The 20,292-nt window shown below is 44.2% G+C and overlaps 1 protein-coding gene across 5 annotated transcripts in view; it reads left to right on the forward strand.

Annotated features, from left to right (window-relative positions):
- The window catches only part of LOC139276009 (cilia- and flagella-associated protein 47-like), a 1,107,008-nt gene that overhangs the window by 1,033,698 nt on the left and 53,018 nt on the right, over positions 1 to 20,292 (forward strand). For all 5 annotated transcript variants that reach the window (XM_070893331.1, XM_070893333.1, XM_070893335.1 and 2 more), the window contains 2 exons: positions 6,500 to 6,674; positions 8,531 to 8,692. In XM_070893331.1, the coding sequence (XP_070749432.1) occupies positions 6,500 to 6,674; positions 8,531 to 8,692 (337 nt within the window). The remainder of the gene's footprint in view (positions 1 to 6,499; positions 6,675 to 8,530; positions 8,693 to 20,292) is intronic.

Here is a 20,292-nt window from a genome sequence, read left to right on the forward strand (position 1 = left end):
CGCCTTGAGCACCGGCATGATCGGACTCGCCCAGTCACTGAATTCGACTGGTGAGATGATGCCTTCCCTGAGCAGGCGGTCCAATTCGCATTCTATCTTTTCCCACATCACGTACGGCACCGCTCTGGCCTTGTGGTGTACTGGCCTGGCGTCCGGGTTTATGTGAATCACCACCTTGGCCCCCATGAAAGTGCCGATGCCGGGTTGAAGTAATGAGTCAAATTTGTCCGGGACCTGTGAGCATGATATTTCCAGGGATTGGCAGGATATATGTGCAGGATCTTGCAGTCGGCCGCTTACAAATGCATCACACAGGTGACCGATGCCATGCTTGCGACAGTAGGCACTTATGAACGGTAGTATAGTGGTTATGTTACTAGACAAGTAATCTAGAGGCCTGACTAATGATCTGTGAGACATAAGTTCCAATCCCCGCAAAGCAGCTGGGGAATTTAAATTCAGTTGAATAATTCTGGAATAAAAAGCTAGTAACTTTGACCATGAAACTATTGGATTGTCATAAAAACCCATCTGGTCCTTGAGGGAAGGAAACCTGCTGTCTTTACCTGGTCTGGCCTGTATGTGACTCCAGACCCACTGCAATGTTACTCTTTTGTCTCTGAAATGGCCTCGCAATTACCTTCACCACACGGACTGCAGTGATTCAAGAAGACGGATCACTACCACCTTGGGCAATAAATGTTGGCCTTGCCAGCGATGCCCATATTTCATGAACGAATAAAAAAAAAGCCAGTCAAAATGAGCAGGTGCTCAACTTTGCAGCTGTGACTGGCTTCTCACAGGTGCAGGGTGTCATTGACTGCACACATGTGGCCATCAAGGCATTCCCAGATCTCCCACGAATGTTTGTGAACTGTAAGGGCTTCCATTCTATCAATGTGCTGTTCATCTGGAACCACAAAAACATCTCCAGCGGCTCTTCCTCTGCTGCAGTCAGTGGTGTCATAACTGGAGGGCCATCTCCGGTTCACTGCCTCTCCTGGCTGTTCTGTGTTCTCTTCTCCTGCAGTGAGTGAAACAAAAGATATTTGAGTGAGAGTCATGGAATGTTGTGGAAGGGATGGATGGGCAACATCTGTAGAGAATGATTATGAGAAAATGGTGTGACATTGCATTAAGTGAGAGTGAGTGTCAGTGGTGGATGGTCAGATGGGGATGCGAGTAAGTGCATAGACAGAGAAGGATGGGAGCACCTGTAGGTTGGTGTGAGGATTAATGTGCAGAAGTAGACTTGGGAAGGCAGAGTGAGGGGGTTAGGGATGTTATTGAATGTGGCCTTTTACTCACCTTTCCTGTCCTCACGAAGTCATTAAAGCACTTCCTGCACTGGATCCACTACATGGCGACCACACTTTTGCTGCTCACTTCTGCCGATATCTCCAGCCATGCCATCTTGGTCTCAATAGCTGGTCTCTTCCTCCCATCAGCAGGGAACAGGACCTCCCTTCGGGCCCTGACTCCTTGTAGCAGGAGTTCCAAGGATGCATCACTGAATCTAAAGGCAACTTTTTGGCACTGAGCCTGCAACTTTAATTCTCCAGCAATATAAATCTCTAGGAACAACGGGAGAGAAATTCACTATCGACCCGTTTGGGGTGCTAATTTTTAAGTTTGAAAAGTTAGCGCCAGATGCTAACGATTTCAAACTTTTAAAAAGTTTGCTGTGTGCGTTCCAAGAAGGAAGTGGAGCACTAAATCAAGAGCGTCACTTCCTTCTTGGAGTGCTAATGGAAGCAGGTGGGGCGGGGACCTCAGCAGCACTGCACTCTGGGCCGTGCAGCGCTTCTGTGTTCAATGAGCGCTTCCCTCCCTTAAAGGGAAGGGCCATCACTACAGGCTCTGCAATATGAAGGGGACCTACCTGCACCACCAAGGGAATGGCGAACCTACGCGATCAGCCCGTCACTCAAGCAGAGTGCTGGGCTGAACGATCGCAAGCAGGAACCTCAGCCACCTCACCTTTAATCATCGCCACCGTAGTGACCGGCTGCTTCCTCCAGCTATCGGTGCTTTTGACCGGCGCTGCTGCAGGGGACGGAAGTGAATTTCGGGTCTAGGACGCTACCAGGGTGGCGTGCATGGCGATGACATCATGATCTCCAGGCGCAGGAGATTGGTGCAACGCCGTAGCGCCACCGCTAAACTTCCTGCGAATATAGTGGGAGTCAATGTCAGCGCCGTGCCTGGTCGCATAGGCATTTGCGTCCCATTAGCGCCAGCAGGAGGTGCAAATGCACCCAATTTCTCCCCCAACTTCTCTTGCACCTCTATCAACCTTCGACTGGCATTTGTGCATCGCTCCTTTAAATACCTAAGCTGAATTGGACCCATGCGTGATGTCATCATGTCCTCTCCCGTTAATTGGTCAGAAAATTTGGAAGCCAGATTCATTTGCAATGGCTTCATTCAAAAGCCGCTGCAAAATGCTCCACTTCAGCTTCCGGCTTCCCAACGCAATCCTGGGCTGCCAGTGCATCATGAAGATAAAAATTCCGGTCAAAGAGAGGGAAAGAAATATTGGATTAAGAGAAAGAGAAAAAAGAGACAGAAATGAAAAGTTGAAAAAAAGTTTAAATTTTAAATTTTACTTTTTTTAAATCTCCAACAATGATTAAAATTTGAAAGAATGAGACTCCACACTTGTAATAGTTAATTTTCAGTGCCAGTGTGGTTCTATGGCAGTAATTAACACTTATCATATTGTTACTTAAACTGAAATAGACAGCACTTAACTTGCTGTGGCGAGTTTAGTTCATATCACCCTCGCACATGTCCAACAACTTCATGCCATTCAATGCATTTCAATGGTGAGGCAGACAGCAAGATGGGGTTCCACAAAGCTAACAGTGGAGTGGCGCTTCTTGGTCTAACAACTTTTGGATTTCCGCGTTTAACCATGCATCTGCCCTTGCCTAAAGCTGACAGCAAATTATGACCCAATGTAGTAAAAAGATAATTTAAAGGAGTTGTCATGGAAACCATTTTACTGATAGCTATATACCAAGGCATTCTAAACTACAGATAAATTGGCATTTTAACTACAGAAAATTGGCAAGAGGTGATGAAGCTACAGCTGAGTGATAATTTTATTTTATGGAATATGGTTTATATGGCAGGCCAATAAAGCAATCTCATTCGCTATTTATTTGCTCTCTATGGATATCAAATTGATTCATTGTTTGAGATTAATATAGTTTAATTTGCATAAATGTTTTGAGAGCAGCATCATCAAAGCTTTCTCTGACTGTATTACTTTGATTTTCTACACAATGGGCTCAATTTTCCCCAGTGATTTGCGCTGTTTTATTTTGGAGCAGGCTGCTCTTTTTGGCCTAAGTTGAAAAACCACAGTTTACCCAATCAATTTGCACCAGCATAACTCAGTTAGTTATGATTTTTTTAGGTCAGTTTTTTTGTCAGCCAAAGGGGGCGTAACCAGCCACCTACACTAATTCTGGCCATTTAGGGAACTTTGTCCAGCTGAGAGTTACTCCAGTTCTGCTTAGGCCAGCTTATGTGGCCTCTGCAGAAAAACCTTCCGGAGAGTTAAGGAAATCAGCACAGGTAAGCAAAGCGGCGCAGCAGATGCCCGGACACACTAAAAGAATTGAAAAACACATAGCAGCCACTCACCTCCAAACCCCCCCGAAGGCTGTCCGGTCCCAATCTCGGTCCCTGGTTCACACACACAGGCTGTCCGGTCTCATCCTCGGTGTGTTGGGAGCTGGCTGTCTGCTTCACTTTGCAGCCTCAGCTCTCATTGTGTCCCCCGTTACCATGGCTACCCAATCTTTTTGACGCAGATCAAGGCTCCATCCCCAAAACTAAAGGTCGGGTTACGCCACGCCAAAATGAAAAAATCCAACGGGAAAACTTAGAATATTTTTTTTTGGCGTACTTAGGCCCCAAAAAATCGGGCGTAACTTTTTAAATACGCCAAAAAAAATGCTTTGAGGAAAATTGAGCCCATTATTTCTGAGTCAGGACTGGAGTAAGTAGGTTTCCCTTTTTAAAGCAAGTAAAGGCCTAGTTTACTAATTAACAGCTGCGACCCGATTGACTGTTTGATTCAGCATTCCTAATAACATGCTGGTGCTACAAAGAATGAAATTGAACAAAATTCATGTTCCAGCTTTTATGCTGTACCCCACAAATAACATAAACATAACACTATCAACAAATGCGGAGGAATGTCTTTCCCCTACGTGTAAGAAACTGCTGGCTTTGTGTTATTCTATGTAATAGCTTTTATACTGACATTCATTTGGATTTCAGGAGATTAGTGTCCTGCAATTTACAGATCTAAATTTAGCTCCCTTGCTCCACAGCAGAATCACAGATCCATGAAAACCTGGTTGATTTTCGTAGTGTAAATACAGGGAGTTTGCTCATGGATGCCAGTCTTCTAACATCTGAACTAAATGAACGCCAATGTAAAAGCAACTTATGTAATAAATGTCTATCTTTTGTGTGATTCTGTAGGTAACATGTTCCTAGCTTTTGCAAATCCTTATCAGTATTTCTCACTGACTTTTTGTCAAGGACCTCAATCTGTGCAGTGTCTTCATGAAACATAAATGTCCTGAATACTCCCAAGTCCCAACATGCTGTACCACAGATTGCTGAACTGTAGGTCTATATCTCTGACTTCCCACACAGTGAACTCTGGATTTCAAGTTTGTTGCCATGGGGAGTTGCCAAGTTGAGGCCAGGCATTTCCTCACAAAAGGAAAAATAATATTTGTATTAATGCTGCCTGTTCTTTTAAATTGAATTGATGAAGAAGGATTATCTGAACTGTAAACTTGGGAAAATTTTTAACTGAAATTTCCACAATGAACATACCCTGAAATCCCACTCTCTTCTTCCCACGGGGGTTCGACTAAAAATAGGTGAAAAGTTGCGCACTTCCCTTTTGGTCGAATGCTCACCAGAGATGCCGGACTTCTTGTGCAACGGAGTGCGTTCACGTTGGGACGTCCATAGGAATCACGTGAGCCTGGACACCCAATCACGGTAAAGTATTTTCTCATTCATAGTAATAGGAGTCTCTAAGTCCGAAACTCCTATTACTATGAATGAGAAACACACAAACACTACATAAAAAAATTTTAAAAACGCCTCACATATAGAAATTATAGAAATTAAAGTTGATAGAAATGTTTTTGAAAAAAAAAATTTGCGGACATTTAAAAAAAGTTTTAATTATGGTGTAAAATAAAATTACCTGAGTGCGCAGGGTTTTTAACATAAATATGTATTTTAAAATGTTATTTTTATATGTTTTTGATATGTTTTAAAAATCTTATGCTGGTAAAAGTAGGCTATGCGTTTGCTTTTACCAGGCGCAAGAGTTTTAAGGACATTCGCAGGGCAAGATCTGGGCAAATAACGCAATCTCTGCCATGGGAATGTTCTTCTCCCCGAGATGCGTGCATTCTGTCAAGCCAGAAACTTAACAGATCGGAAAACCAGCTTTTGTGATACCTTCCCGGGTCCATACACACTCCGTACTGACCCGGGGAGACCGAAATTTCAGGGCACAGATACACTGCATTAACACATGCACAATTAACAAGTTCAGATCAAATTCCTTTGAGCATTATTTTAACAAGGTGTCAGTCCATTTATTTTAACTGTTATTTCAATGTTAATTATAAGTTAACAATTCTTAAAATAGGGGACAAAGAATTAAATTCTAGTGAGTTTAGTGTTTGTGCACTAATAATTCTTACTACCTAATCTCCAGGCCTAATCTGGTATTTTTCAATGCTAGCCGACTATTATAACAGCTGTAATTGGGCAGCTGGTAGTGGAAATTTTAGAAACATTGCCCTTCTGGCCACAACTATCAAGAGGCCACCAATCACTTCTGAAGGTGCTGTAAAACATACATAGCAATAACCATGGGGAATGGTATTCACAGGCTCCAGGTCAGCAGAGGGCAGATCCAGAACCATGCCATTTGTTGTGAGGACCCCTGCAGCTATCATGCAGCATAGAGCTGGCACATTAGTGATAGTGACAGTCAGCTGTAGCCTAATACTTGGCTCCATCTCCTTGAAGGTATGCTGATGCAATACTGACCAATGAGGCTGGTGCATGGAGCAATGGATGTGCGGCACAGAGACCAGCTGTCCTTGCAATCGCCTCATACTTCCATTTCAGCTGCTATCAAATAGGGGGTCAGCTGCTGAGCTGCTCCATCACTGCAGACTTGTGCCTGTACCATGGGTTTCCTTTCCTTTCATATATGCCTGTCATTTCTTAGTCCTCTGGTCCTTTAGTCTTACTAGCATTTTGATGTACAGTACAGATGTAGCAGATACACATCAAGTAAATAATCATTACTGTGTATGCTTGTGCACACACGCATGTGTGTCTGTCTCTATATAAAATTTATGTCAGAGCCAGGCATGTTTATATTATAAAATATGTGGAAATGTCACAAGAGTCTTCTCTGTTTGCTCTGTTACAGCAGGACAAACCACAGCAGAAGAATTTTTTTATGAAATTCAATATGAGACAGAGAAGGCCAGAATTCAAATGGAGTCTACAGTTGCAATAAGCTTTGTGAAAAAGAAATGGGACACAGAAACTGGTATTGTCACACTAACCTTCAACATTGTTTTTGCACCATATAAGCCAATCAGGTATGTGAATGCTACAATGTGCACCACAAGGTAATCTTTGATATTACAACATTTATGAGCAAATAGTAGATAACCAGTTTTTAAAAAATACACAAAGGCAAATAGAGTTATGCATAGTTTCCTTAGCTTTGATATTCACCTAGACAGTAGTTGGTTAATACACATGGCAGTTAGCTGGTACCAGAATTTCCTGGCTGAGCTGCTGCCACATTGGCCTCAAAGGCTGCAATACATGTTACCAAAATGGGCCAGGATGTCAATAGCAAGCCAGAATGTAGACCATCATGAGAGGTAAAAATAGTATTAAAACTAAAATGTGGGTGATGTTAACTTGTTGCACCTAATGTTGCATTAATGTTACAGTAACAGCCTCAAACTGGGTTGGTGTCCTTACGCCGCATTAGCCCCAACGATGTGGCTGGCTTCATTTTGATAGGGCCTACCGCTGGGCTCCCAAAATGCCTGTTTCAGCAGTAGGCCTCTTTTAATATGCTAGGACCCTGATTGCCATTTTAGGTTGCTCCATGCATGCTTTAATCACTTTCACAAACTGTACAGCTGAATAGGCCCAGTAAAGGTCAGTTTAAAATTATTTTTGTGGGGCCCATAGGAGCACTTTCCACAAAAATAATCTGGGCCACAGTCACCCTGAGACTGCCCTCTCTGCAATCACAACTTACTCCACCAGCACCCATCCCCCTCCCCCACCCCGCCGCAATTACCTCGATGCTGGCTATTGTTGGGGAAGCCTGATATTGATTTCCTACATCTGACGAACTACCCAAAAGTCAAGACTGACCCAATCTCTCCTAAATGTGGAAGACATTTTATTCAGTTGATTTTTGAATAATACAGATGGGGGAGTACTTCATAGATAAAATGTACTTCTGCCCTTGCTTTTGCTGTTAAACTCTGAAGTAGTGTGATTCGAAAATATATTCACATACTCCAGCATCATTCTGGTGAGAAATAATTCAAGTATTCATTCACGGAAATTTCTGGGCAATCTTCTAAATTCTGCAAAAAATCTTTGAAAATCAACCATCAGCGTGAAAAGTTGATGTGGAATTTTTGGCCCAATCACACAGTGAAATTAATATTGCTCACAGATTTTCTTACATTGCACACTGTGTTTCATCACAACCAGAATGTGGTAGCTAAAGATGTTGCATCATTATAACGGAACTCTCCTGCAGCTCTGTGCTGATTGAAACCATCTGTATCAATGATTTTTTTTCAATTATTTTATTTGTGCAAAGGCAACCAAACAAAAATGCCTTTTGCTCACATTTACAAACGAAAAACCTTTCTCGCTCTTTAAGAGAATCAGTCACTGCAAACTTGTATATTTGATTACTCCTTGGAATTAATCAAATTAGCAGTCAGATACACTTCACTTTAAGGCCATTGATTCTGCCATTTCTGTCTTGTTTTATGAATTCTTTGCAACCTCTCTCTGCATCATATCCGTATCTGAGATTAAATTCGACATGGTTTCAGGAAGCAATTCAAATCAGTGGAATGCGATTGCAGGCAAACTCAGCCCTTGTTTTGATTAACTGACCATTTTTGGTGTTGGTTTGATGTGTCTAAAAAATTAATCAAATCATTTGTTACAATAATGGCCCCCCTGACAATGATGTTACTATTAGATTGAGGAAGCGGATCAGTGCCAAATCACCATTATATATGTCCACGAAACATTGTTTATTTGTGTTGCAGTTGAGTGGCTTTCTTTGCTCAAGTAAATGTTTTTCAAAATCAAAAACATTAAAAGTGCTAAAGCTTCATAACATTTAGAAGATGATTGCATTTCATATAATCGCATGCTTAACCATTTCATTGTATTAATTTAGCCATCCAGCAATGCTAAAAGTGCAGTCCGTTACTGGTGGAATCTGGAAATTCCCATTACTGCTGATTGCCACCGAACCACAGGTAGACGACGTCATCAATATTGAAGCAGCAGGACTGAATAAGGAGGCTGTTGTTTGCTTTAGGCTTACAAGCCAGACAAGGTATTGTAATCATTTCCAATTACTTGACGTACTCGAAAAGGTCAATGTCCCTAATGAACCACAAAAAGTAAATCGTTAATGAGGAGCACAGTCTAAACCAGGAAGTGTCAGTTAGAATATTGAATTCAATGTCAAATCAGTAAAAAAAATGAAAGGGAAAAAAAGATGGGATTAAGAGAGAGATAAAAGAGACAGAAAGAAAAAGTTTAAAAAATTATTTTTAAAATTTTTTAAAATCTGCAACAATAATTACAATAGGACTGAGACTCCACATTTGTACAAAAATATTTTCAGTGCCAGAAAGGTTGTTTGGCAGTAACTAAGACTTGCCATGCCGTTAATAATTTACTTACACTTGAGTGGACAAGCCCTACATTTTTCTGGCAAGTTTTATGAGTATCTAGCACCCAAGTACATCAACTTCACGCCATTTCATGTATTTCAATGCTGAGTCTCTCGGCAAGATACTGGTATAGCAAAGCTTCTGGAGGACTAAGGCAACAACTTCCTGATTTCCATGTTTAACTGCGCATGTGCGATCGCTCGCAGTTGCCTAGTAATTTACACTTTAATAACGGTGAGCACTGTTAGTCACACTGTTATTTCTACAGCAAAATCCTGTTTCCATATCCCTTGATTCCCATTTCTTTCAACTACCTACCCAACCTATTCTTAAATGTTGACATGATCTCCCCTTCAACCCAGTAGTGCATTTCACAACCTCACAATCCTGTGTAAAATGTTTCTCCTGCTCTCTTACGTTTAATCTTCTATCTATGTTGTTGCGGGAGCTTGCTGTGCACAAATTGGCTGCTGCATTTCCTACATTACAACAGTGATTACACTCCAAAAGTACTTTGGGAAGTCTGGTGGTCGTGAAAAGTGCTATATAAATGCAAGTCTTTCTTTTCTTTAAAAAGAGGTTTAAAGAAAATGAGTGGAATCGAATGCCTATAGTCACAATGTCAGCGGGTGGGATACAACAGGGAATCTCTTTCCACTCTGTGCAGGTGAACTAAAGGGGATTTACAGGGTAGATGCTGAGAGGTTTTTTCCCCTGGTTAGAGTGTCTAGAACCAGGGGTCACAGTCTCAGGATAAGGGGAAGGCCATTTACGACAGAGATGAGGAGGAATTTCTTCACTCAGGGGGTAGGGAATCTTTGGAATTCTCTGCCCCAGAGGGCGGTGGATTCTAAATCTCTGAATATATTTTGGGCCGACTTTTGGGTATTTCCGGATTTCGGAGAAGAAAATCTGACATCCCGAATCCGGAAACCTCGTGGACGATTTTTGGGTATTTCCGGATTTTGGAGACAATCCGACATCCTGAATCCGGAAACTCTTGGGTCGAGTTTCAGGTATTTCTGGATTTCGGAGACAATCCGACGTCCCGAATTCAGAAATCCTTGGGCCGACTTTCGTGAATTCCCAGATTTTGGAGCATTTCATCCGACGGCTCAAATCCGGCAACCACGAGGCCGGACCTGGCTGCGCCGGTTTGCGTAATTTTTTGCATTCATGTTTGAAGAAAGATATGTACAGCTTAGAATATATTACTTTGAAACCCTAGTATATGTCACTTAATTTGTATGGTGCACTGGACTCAACGAAAGAGACATTCGGGCCTAGAAATTGGCCTCCTTAGCACCTCCTATTATCGCCTCCGGGGATGATAGCAGGGCGCTACCGACTGAGCGCTGCACAACTACCGCCTCGCCTGTGTTCTGTTGTGCTCTAGGAAGGAAGGGAAGCGCTTGATTTAGCGCTCCCCTTCCTTCCTGGAGCACAAACACCGATTTTTTTAAAAAGTTGAAAATCATTAGTGCCTGGCGCAAATTCTTTCAATTTTTAAAAGATAGCACTCCACATGGGGCGCTCTTGAATTTCTCCACCGAGGAAAACTACAATAAACAAATTAGGGCCAAAATTCCAATAACAAGTTTCATCAGATTTATGCCAATGAGTCTCGAGTTGCATTGTAGAGCTGAATCAACCAAAATTCTATGCACGCTATGCGGGCAGAGGACCGTGTCTGTGGGTGCTTTTATGTCATTCTACAGATGTGGGTGTCACTAGCAAGGCGAGCATTTATTGCCCATCCCTAATTGCCCTTAAGGAGGTGGTGGTGAGCCGCCTTCTTGCACCGCTGCAGTCCGTGTGGTGAAGGTACTTCCACAGTGCTATTAGGTAGGGAATTCCAGGATTTTGACCCAGCGACGATGAAGGAATGGTGATATATTTCCAAGTCAGAATATTGTGTGACTTGGAGGGCAAATTGTAGGTGATGGTGTTCCCCTGCATCTGCTGCTCTTGTCCTTCTAGGTGGTAAAGATTGCGGGTTTGGGAGGTGTTGTCTTGGCGAGTTGTTGCAGTGCATCTTGTAGATGGTACAAACTGCAGCCAGTGTGCGCCAGTCGTGGAGATAGTGAATGTTTAAGATATTGGATAGAGTGCCAATGGCTTTGTTCTGAATGGTGTTGAGCTTCTTGAGTGTTGTTAGAGCTGCACTCATCCATGCAAGTGGAGAATATTCCATCACACTCCTGATTTGTGCCATGTAGATGGTGGAAAAGCTCTGGGGAGTCAGGAGGTAAGTCACTCGCCGCAGAATAACGAGCCTCTGACCTGCTCTTGTAGCCACAGTGGCTGGTCTATGGTAACCCCCAGGATGTTGATGGTGGATGATTTGACAATGGTAATGCTATTGAATGTCAAGGGGCGGTGGTTAGACATTCTCCTGTTGGAGATGATCATTGCCTGGCACTTGTGTGGCGCAAATATTACTTGCCAAATGTTGTCCAAGTCTTGCTGCCCTTTGTTTCTCCCTTGTGAGAATGTGTCTAGTCTGTACCCAAACGACCTCCTCTTTGAAGGCCTCCCATTGCTCATTTACTGTTTTACCTATCAATCTTTGATTCCAGTCCACCTGGGCCAGATCCCTTTTCAACTCACTGAAATTAGTCCTCCTCCAGTTGAATATTTTCACATTTGATTTTTCTTTGTACTTTTCCATAGTTACCTAAACCTAATGATATTGTGATCACTATTTCCCAAATGCTCTTCCACTGAAACCCTCTCCATATGCCCCAATTCATTCCCCAGAATTGATCCAGCACTGCTTCTTTCCTCATTAGGCTGCAAACATACTGATCAAGAAAGTTGTCTTGTACACATTTCAGGAATTCCTCTACCTCTTTGCCGTTTATACCCAGCAGCGTTATAGCTCTTCCATTGTTCCTTAATTCTAATCAAATATATTCTGTCTTTGAACCCTCAAGTACACCATCCCTTGCTAGTGCTGTAACAGTTTATTTGATCAATACTGCCACCTCTCACTTCCCTCCTTTTTTTCCTTCCCTATCTTTCTTGAATACATTGTTGCCAGGAATATAAAGTGCGCATTCCTCCTCTTGTTTGAGCCAGGTACCTGACTTCTGCCAGTCTTAGTTATCCTGGCAATAGCTGTGTTTTGTATTTCTCTGTAACTTACCACTTGTGCATTGCAAGAGCAAAACTCGGTAATTCGGGCTGCAGTGCTACTAATCCTCACCATTATCATAGGCAGTCTCTCGGAATCGAGGAAGACTTGCTTCCACTCTTAAAATGAGTCCTTAGGTGGCTGAACAGTCCAATACGAGAACCACAGACCCTGTCATAGGTGGGACAGATAGTCGTTGGGTTTAAGGGAGGGTGGGACAGGTTTGCCGCACGCTCTTTCCGCTGCCTGCGCTTGATTTCTGCATGCTCTCGGCGATGAGACTCGAGGTACTCAGCGCCCTCCCAGAAGCACTTCCTCCACTTAGGGCGGTCTTTAGCCAGGGACTCCCAGGAGTCAGTGGGGATGTTGCACTTTATCAGGGAGGCTTTGAGGGTTTCCTTGTAATGTTTCCTCTGCCCACCTTTGGCTCGTTTGCCGTGAAGGAGTTCCGAGTAGAACGCATGCTTTGGGAGACTTGTGTCTGGCATGCGGACAGTGTGGCCTGCCCAGTGGAGCTGATCAAGTGTGGTCAGTGCTTCACTGCTGGGGATGTTCACCTGATCGAGGACGCTAATGTTGGTGCGTCTGTCCTCCCAGGAGATTTGTAGGATCTTGCGGACACATCGTTGGCGGTATTTCTCCAGCGACTTGAGGTGTCTACTATACATGGTCCATGTCTCTGAGCCATACATGAGGGTAGGTATTACTACAGCCCTGTAGACCATGAGCTTGGAGGCAGATTTGAGGGCTTGGTCTTTGAACACTCTTTTCCTCAGGTGGCCAAAGGCCGCACTGGGGCACTGGAGGCGGTGTTGAATCTCGTTGTCAATGTCTGCTCTTGTTGATAAGAGGCTCCCGAGGTATGTGAAATGGTCCACGTTGTCCAGGGCCGGGCTGTGGATCTTGATGACTGGGGGGCAGTGCTGTGCGGCGAGGACAGGCTAGTGGAGGACCTTTGTCTTACGGATGTTTAATGTATGCCTCAGTAAATACGTTAACTATGTCCTGGAGTTCAGCCTCTGTATGTGCGCGGTTGTGAAGGCAGGAATGTTCCCTTCACAACCACGCAGCATTCTGGAGTTCTCGCGCAGCCAGCTCACCGCAATTTAAATGCAAAAACCGCGCATGTGTGGATTTTTGAATGGACCACGCAGCCCAAAAAAATTAGAGGGAACATTGGTCCTCACTATACTATATTCAGATTAGATGCCTGGGAACCTGGCAGGCACATCGTGGAAAGGGCCAAATTGCACTTGGAAATTTGAGCGCTTCATTATTGGAACAGAAAATCAGCACAACCACCCTATGCTCCAATTTGTTTGCCAGTCCGGTGAGTTGCCTGGATTTTAGGACCCAGAAACTCCAAAAACAACTTTGATTTTCAGGGCTGTGCAAACTATTATCACCCTTGCACTTACTCTCATGAGCTTACTCTCAAACAAGAAATTAGGAACGCGTGCAATAAAGGTACAGCAGTTATCATGGGCGACTTTAATCTACATATAGATTGGGATAACCAAATTGGTAGCAATACGGTGGAGGAGGAATTCCTGGAGTGTATTAGGGATGGTTTTCTAGACCAATATGTCGAGGAACCAACTAGAGGGCTGGCCATCCTAGACTGGGTGATGTGTAATGAGAAAGGACTAATTAGAAATCGTGTTGTGCGAAGAGTGATCATAATATGGTAGAATTCTTTATTAAGATGGAAAGTGACACAGTTAATTCAGAGACTAGGGTCCTGGATTTAAGGAAAGGTAACTTCGATGGTATGAGGCGTGAATTGGCTAGAATAGACTGGCGAATGATACTTAAAGGGTTGATGGTGAACAGACAATGGTAGACATTTAAATATCACATGGATGTACTTCAACAATTATACATCGCTGTCTGGAGTAAAAATAAAATGGGGAAGGTGGCTCAACCGTGGCTAACAAGGGAAATTAGGGATAGTGTTAAATCCAAGGAAGAGCCATATAAATTAGACGGAAAAAACAGCAAACCTGAGGATTGGGAGAAATTTAGAATTCAGCAGAGGAGGACAAAGGGTTTAATTCGGCGGGGGGAAATAGAGTATGAAAGTAAGCTTGCAGGGAACATAAAAACTGACTGCAAAAGCTTTGATAAATATGTGAAGAGAAAGAGATTAGTGAAGACAAACGTAGATTCCTTGCAGTCAGAATCAGGTGAATTTATAATGGGGAACAGAGAAATGGCAGACCAATTGAACAAATACTTTGGTTTTGTCTTCACGAAGGAAGACATGAATAACCTTCCGGAAATACTAGGGGCAGAGGATCTAGCGAGAAGGAAGAACTGAAGGAAATCCTTATTAATCAGGAAATTGTTTTGGGGAAATTGATGGGATTGAAGGCCGATAAATCCCCGGGGCCTGATAGTCTGCGTCCCAGAGTACTTAAGGAAGTGACCCTAGAAGTAGTGGATGCATAGGTGATCATTTTCCAACAATCTATTGACTCTTGATCAGTTCCTATGGACTGGAGGGTAGCTAATGCAACATCACTTTCTAAAAAAGGAGGGAGAGAGAAAACGGGGAATTATAGACCGGTTAGCCTGACATCAGTAGTGGGGAAAATATTGGAATCAGTTATTAAAGATGAAATATCAGCGCATTTGGAAAGCAGTGACAGAATCGGTCCCAGTCAACATGGATGTATGAAAGTGAAATCATGCTTGACAAATCTTCTAGAATTTTTTGAGGATTTAACTAGTAGAGTAGACAAGGGAGAACCAGTGGATGTGGTGTTTTTGGACTTTCAAAAAACTTTTGACAAGGTTCCACACAAGAAATTGTTGTGCAAATTAAAGCACATGGTATTGGGGGTAATGTATTGATGTGAATAGAGAATTGGTTGGCAGACAGGAAGCAGAGAGTAGGGATAAACGGGTCCTTTTCAGAATGGCAGGCAATGACTAGTGGGGTGCCGCAGGGCTCAGTGCTGGGACCCCAGCTATTTACAATATACATCAATGATTTAGATGAAGGAATTGAGTGTAATATCTCCAGTTTTCAGATGACACTAAGCTGGGTGGTGGTGTGAACTGTGATGAGGATGCTAAGAGGCTGCAGGGTGACTTGGACAGGTTAGGTGAGTGGGAAAATGCATGGCAGATGCAGTATAATGTGGATAAATGTGAGGTTATCCACTTTGGTGGCAAAAACAGGAAGGCAGAATATTATCTGAATGGTGGCAGATTAGAAAAAGGGGAGGTGCAATGAGACCTGGGTGTCATGGTACATCAGTCATTGAAAGTTGGCATGCAGGTTCAGCAGGCGGTGAAGAAGGCAAATGGTATGTTGGCCTTCATAGCTAGGGGATTTGAGTATAGGAGCAGGGAGGTCTTACTGCAGAGTTGTACAGGGCCTTGGTGAGGCCTCACCTGGAATATTATGTTCAGTTTTGGTTTCCTAATCTGAGGAAGGACGTTCTGGTTATTGAGGGAGTGCAGCGAAGGTTCACCAGACTGATTCCTGGGATGGCAGGACTGACGTATGAGGAGAGACTGGATCAACTGGGCCTGTATTCACTGGAGTTTAGAAGGATGAGAGGGGATCTCAGAGAAACATATAAAATTCTGACAGGACTGGACAGGTTAGATGCAGGAAGAATGTTCCCGATGTTGGGGAAGTCCAGAACCAGGGGTCACAGTCTAAGGATAAGGGATAAGCCATTTAGTACCGAGATGAGGAGGAACTTCTTCACTCAGAGAGTTGTGAACCTGTGGAATTCTCTACCGCAGAGAGTTGTTGATGCCAGTTCGTTAGATATATTCAAGAGGGAGTTAGATGGCCCTTATGGCTAAAGGGATCAAGGGGTATGGAGAGAAAGGGATACTGAGGTGAATGATCAGCCATGATCTTATTGAATGGTGGTGCAGGCTCGAAGGGCTGAATGGCCTACTCCTGCACCTATTTTCTATGTTTCTATGTTTCTCTGTTTCTCATCTATTATGGAGAAGTCTGAATTCAATTTTAAAACAATTGTTGGCATTATTAATTATTGCAAGATATTTATAGAGTCCAGTATAGATCCATAATAGTCTGGTCTGTTTTACATTTTGTGGTTGATAGGATTAGGCACACTGGTACAGTGAGAACAAAGTAAATTTGGACTTTGAGGCTGGATCTACAGTGGATCTTCCTGTAAAGCCATTGGTTAATTCAAAGATGCAGCATTCCCTCATGTATCCTGCATTCTTTCAATTTCATGTAAATTGTCACTGGACTCAATGTCTGGCCAATCTTCTACCAGTATAGAAACATAGAAACATAGAAAATAGGTGCAGGAGTAGGCCATTCGGCCCCTTGAGCCTACACCATCATTCAATAAGATCATGGCTGATCATTCACCTCAGTACCCCTTTCCTGCTTTCTCTCCATACCCCTTGATCCCTTTAACATATACAATTCTGATGGGATTGGACAGGTTAGATGCAGGAAGAATGCTCTCGATGTTGGGGAAGTCCAGAACCAGGGGACACAGTCTTAGGATAAGGGGTAAGCCATTTAGGACTGTGATGAGGAGAAACTTCTTCACTCAGAGATTTGTTAAGCTGTGGAATTCCCTACTGCAGAGAGTTTTGATGCCAGTTCATTGGCTATATTTAAGAGTGAGTTAGATATGGCCCTTACGGCTAAAGGGATCAAGGGGTATGGAGATAAAGCAGGAAAGGGGTATTGAGGTGAATGATCAGCTATGATCTTATTGAATGATGGTGTAGGCTCAAGGGGCCGAATGGCCCACTCCTGCACCTATTTTCTATGTTTCTATACTGGTAGAAGATTGGCCAGACATTGAGTCCAGTGACAATTTACATGAAATTGAAAGAATGCAGGATACATGAGGGAATGCTGCATCTTTGAATTAACCAATGGCTTTACAGAAAGATCCACTGTAGATCCAGCCTCAAAGTCCAAATTTACTTTGTTCTCACTGTACCAGTGTGCCTAATCCTATCAACCACAAAATGTAAAACAGACCAGACTATTATGGATCTATACTGGACTCTATAAATATCTTGCAATAATTAATAATGCCAACAATTGTTTTAAAATTGAATTCAGACTTCTCCATAATGGATGAGAAACAGAGAAACATAGAAACATAGAAAATAGGTGCAGGAGTAGGCCATTCAGCCCTTCGAGCCTGCACCACCATTCAATAAGATCATGGCTGATCATTCACCTCAGTATCCCTTTCTCTCCATACCCCTTGATCCCTTTAGCCATAAGGGCCATCTAACTCCCTCTTGAATATATCTAACGAACTGGCATCAACAACTCTCTGCGGTAGAGAATTCCACAGGTTCACAACTCTCTGAGCGGGAGATCGAGAGCCAGCGGCAGTTGGTGAGAGGGGAGCAGCCTATAAAAGGCCCAGCGGGAGATCGAGAGCCAGCGGCAGTTGGTGAGAGGGGAGCGACCTATCAAAAGCCCAGCGGGAGATCGAGAGCCAGCGGCAGTTGGTGAGAGGGGAGCGACCTATCAAAAGCCCAGCGGGAGATCGAGAGCCAGCGGCAGTTGGTGAGAGGGGAGCGACCTATCAAAAGCCCAGCGGGAGATCGAGAGCCAGCGGCAGTTGGTGAGAGGGGAGCGACCTATCAAAAGCCCAGCGGTAGATCGAGAGCCAGCGGCAGTTGGTGAGAGGGGAGCGACCTATCAAAAGCCCAGCGGTAGATCGAGAGCCAGCGGCAGTTGGTGAGAGGGGAGCGACCTATCAAAAGCCCAGCGGGAGATCGAGAGCCAGCGGCAGTTGGTGAGAGGGGAGCGACCTATCAAAAGCCCAGCGGGAGATCGAGAGCCAGCGGCAGTTGGTGAGAGGGGAGCAACCTATCAAAAGCCCAGCGGGAGATCGAGAGCCAGCGGCAGTTGGTGAGAGGAGAGCGACCTATCAAAAGCCCAGCGGGAGATCGAGAGCCAGCGGCAGTTGGTGAGAGGAGAGCGACCTATAAAAGGCCCAGCGGGAGATCGAGAGCCAGCGGCAGTTGGTGAGAGGAGAGCGACCTATAAAAGGCCCAGCGGGAGATCGAGAGCCAGCAGCAGTTGGTGAGAGGAGAGCGACCTATAAAAGACGTACCGGTGCAGCTACAGCGGGAGTGAAAGCAAAATAGAAGTAGAAGGGAATCAAAAAGTGACGTCACAGCCAATGGGGTAAGTGATTGGCTGGTGATTGGTGAGTAGCTTTTCTTTTTATTTTTTATATCAGTAAGTGAACTTTAGCATTGTTACTACCAATTTAAGTGTATCTAAGGGTTAAGACATGGCAGGAGAGCTCGGTCACGTGATATGCTCCTCCTGTACCATGTGGGAACTCGGGGACACTTCCGGTGTCCCTGGGCGCTACGTGTGTGGGAAGTGTATCCGCCTCGAGCTCTTGATGGTCCGCGTTGCGGAATTGGAGCTGAGGGTGGATTCACTCTGGAGCATCCACGATGCTGAGAATGACGTGAGTATCACGTGTAGTGAGTTGGTCTTGCCGCAGGAGAAGGGTCCACAGCCAGATAGGGAATGGAAGACCAGCAGGAAGAGTAGTGCAAGAAAGATAGTGCAGGGGTCCCCTGTGGTCATCCCCCTGCAAAACAGATACACTGCTTTGAGTACTGTTGGGGGGGATGACTCATCAGGGGAGGGCAGCAGCAGCCAAGTTCATGGCACTGTGGCTGGCTCTGCTGCACAGAAGGGCAGGAAAAAGATTGGGAGTGCGATAGTGATAGGGGATTCGATGGTGAGGGGAATAGATAGGCGTTTCTGCGGCCGCAACCGAGACTTCAGGATGGTATGTTGCCTCCCTGGTGCAAGGGTCAAGGATGTCTCGGAGCGGGTGCAGGACATTCTGAAATGGGAGGGAGAACAGCCAGTTGTCGTGGTGCACATTGGTACCAACGACATAGGTAAAAAAAGGGATGAGGTCCTACGAAAAGAATTTAAGGAGCTAGGAGCTAAATTAAAAAGTAGGACCTCAAAAGTAGTAATCTCGGGATTGCTACCAGTGCCACGTGCTAGTCTGAGTAGGAATCGCAGGATAGCGCAGATGAATACGTGGCTTGAGCAGTGGTGCAGCAGGGAGGGATTCAAATTCCTGGGGCATTGGAACCAGTTCTGGGGGAGGTGGGACCAGTACAAACCGGACGGTCTGCACCTGGCCAGGACCGGAACCAATGTCCTAGGGGGAGTGTTTGCTAGTGCTGTTGGGGAGGAGTTAAACTAATATTGCAGGGGGATGGGAACCTATGCAGGGAGACAGAGGGAGACAAAAATGAGGCAAAAGCAAAAGACAGAAAGGAGATGAGGAAAAGTGGAGGGCAGAGAAACCCAAGGCAAAGAACAATAAGGGCCACTGTACAGCAAAATTCTAAAAGGACAAAGAGTGTTAAAAAAGCAAGCCTGAAGGCTTTGTGTCTTAATGCAAGGAGTATCCGCAATAAGGTGGATGAATTAAGTGTGCAAATAGATATTAACAAATATGATGTGATTGGGATTACGGAGACGTGGCTCCAGGATGATCAGGGCTGGGAGCTCAACATCCAGGGGTATTCAACATTCAGGAAGGATAGAAAAAAAGGAAAAGGAGGTGGGATAGCATTGCTGGTTAAAGAGGAGATTAATGCAATAGTTAGGAAAGACATTAGCTTGGATGATGTGGAATCTATATGGGTAGAGCTGCAGAACACTAAAGGGCAAAAAACGTTAGTGGGAGTTGTGTACAGACCTCCAAACAGTAGTAGTGATGTTGGGGAGGGCATCAAACAGGAAATTAGGAGTGCATGCAATAAAGGTGCAGCAGTTATAATGGGTGACTTTAATATGCACATAGATTGGGCTAGCCAAACTGGAAGCAATACGGTGGAGGAGGATTTCCTGGAGTGCATAAGGGATGGTTTTCTAGACCAATATGTCGAGGAACCAACTAGGGGGGAGGCCATCTTGGACTGGGTGTTGTGTAATGAGAGAGGATTAATTAACAATCTCATTGTGCGAGGCCCCTTGGGGAAGAGTGACCATAATATGGTGGAATTCTGCATTAGGATGGAGAATGAAACAGTTAATTCAGAGACCATGGTCCAGAACTTAAAGAAGGGTAACTTTGAAGGTATGAGACA

The sequence above is a fragment of the Pristiophorus japonicus genome, chromosome 11 (assembly GCF_044704955.1).
Source record: "Pristiophorus japonicus isolate sPriJap1 chromosome 11, sPriJap1.hap1, whole genome shotgun sequence".
Taxonomy (NCBI): domain Eukaryota; kingdom Metazoa; phylum Chordata; class Chondrichthyes; family Pristiophoridae; genus Pristiophorus; species Pristiophorus japonicus.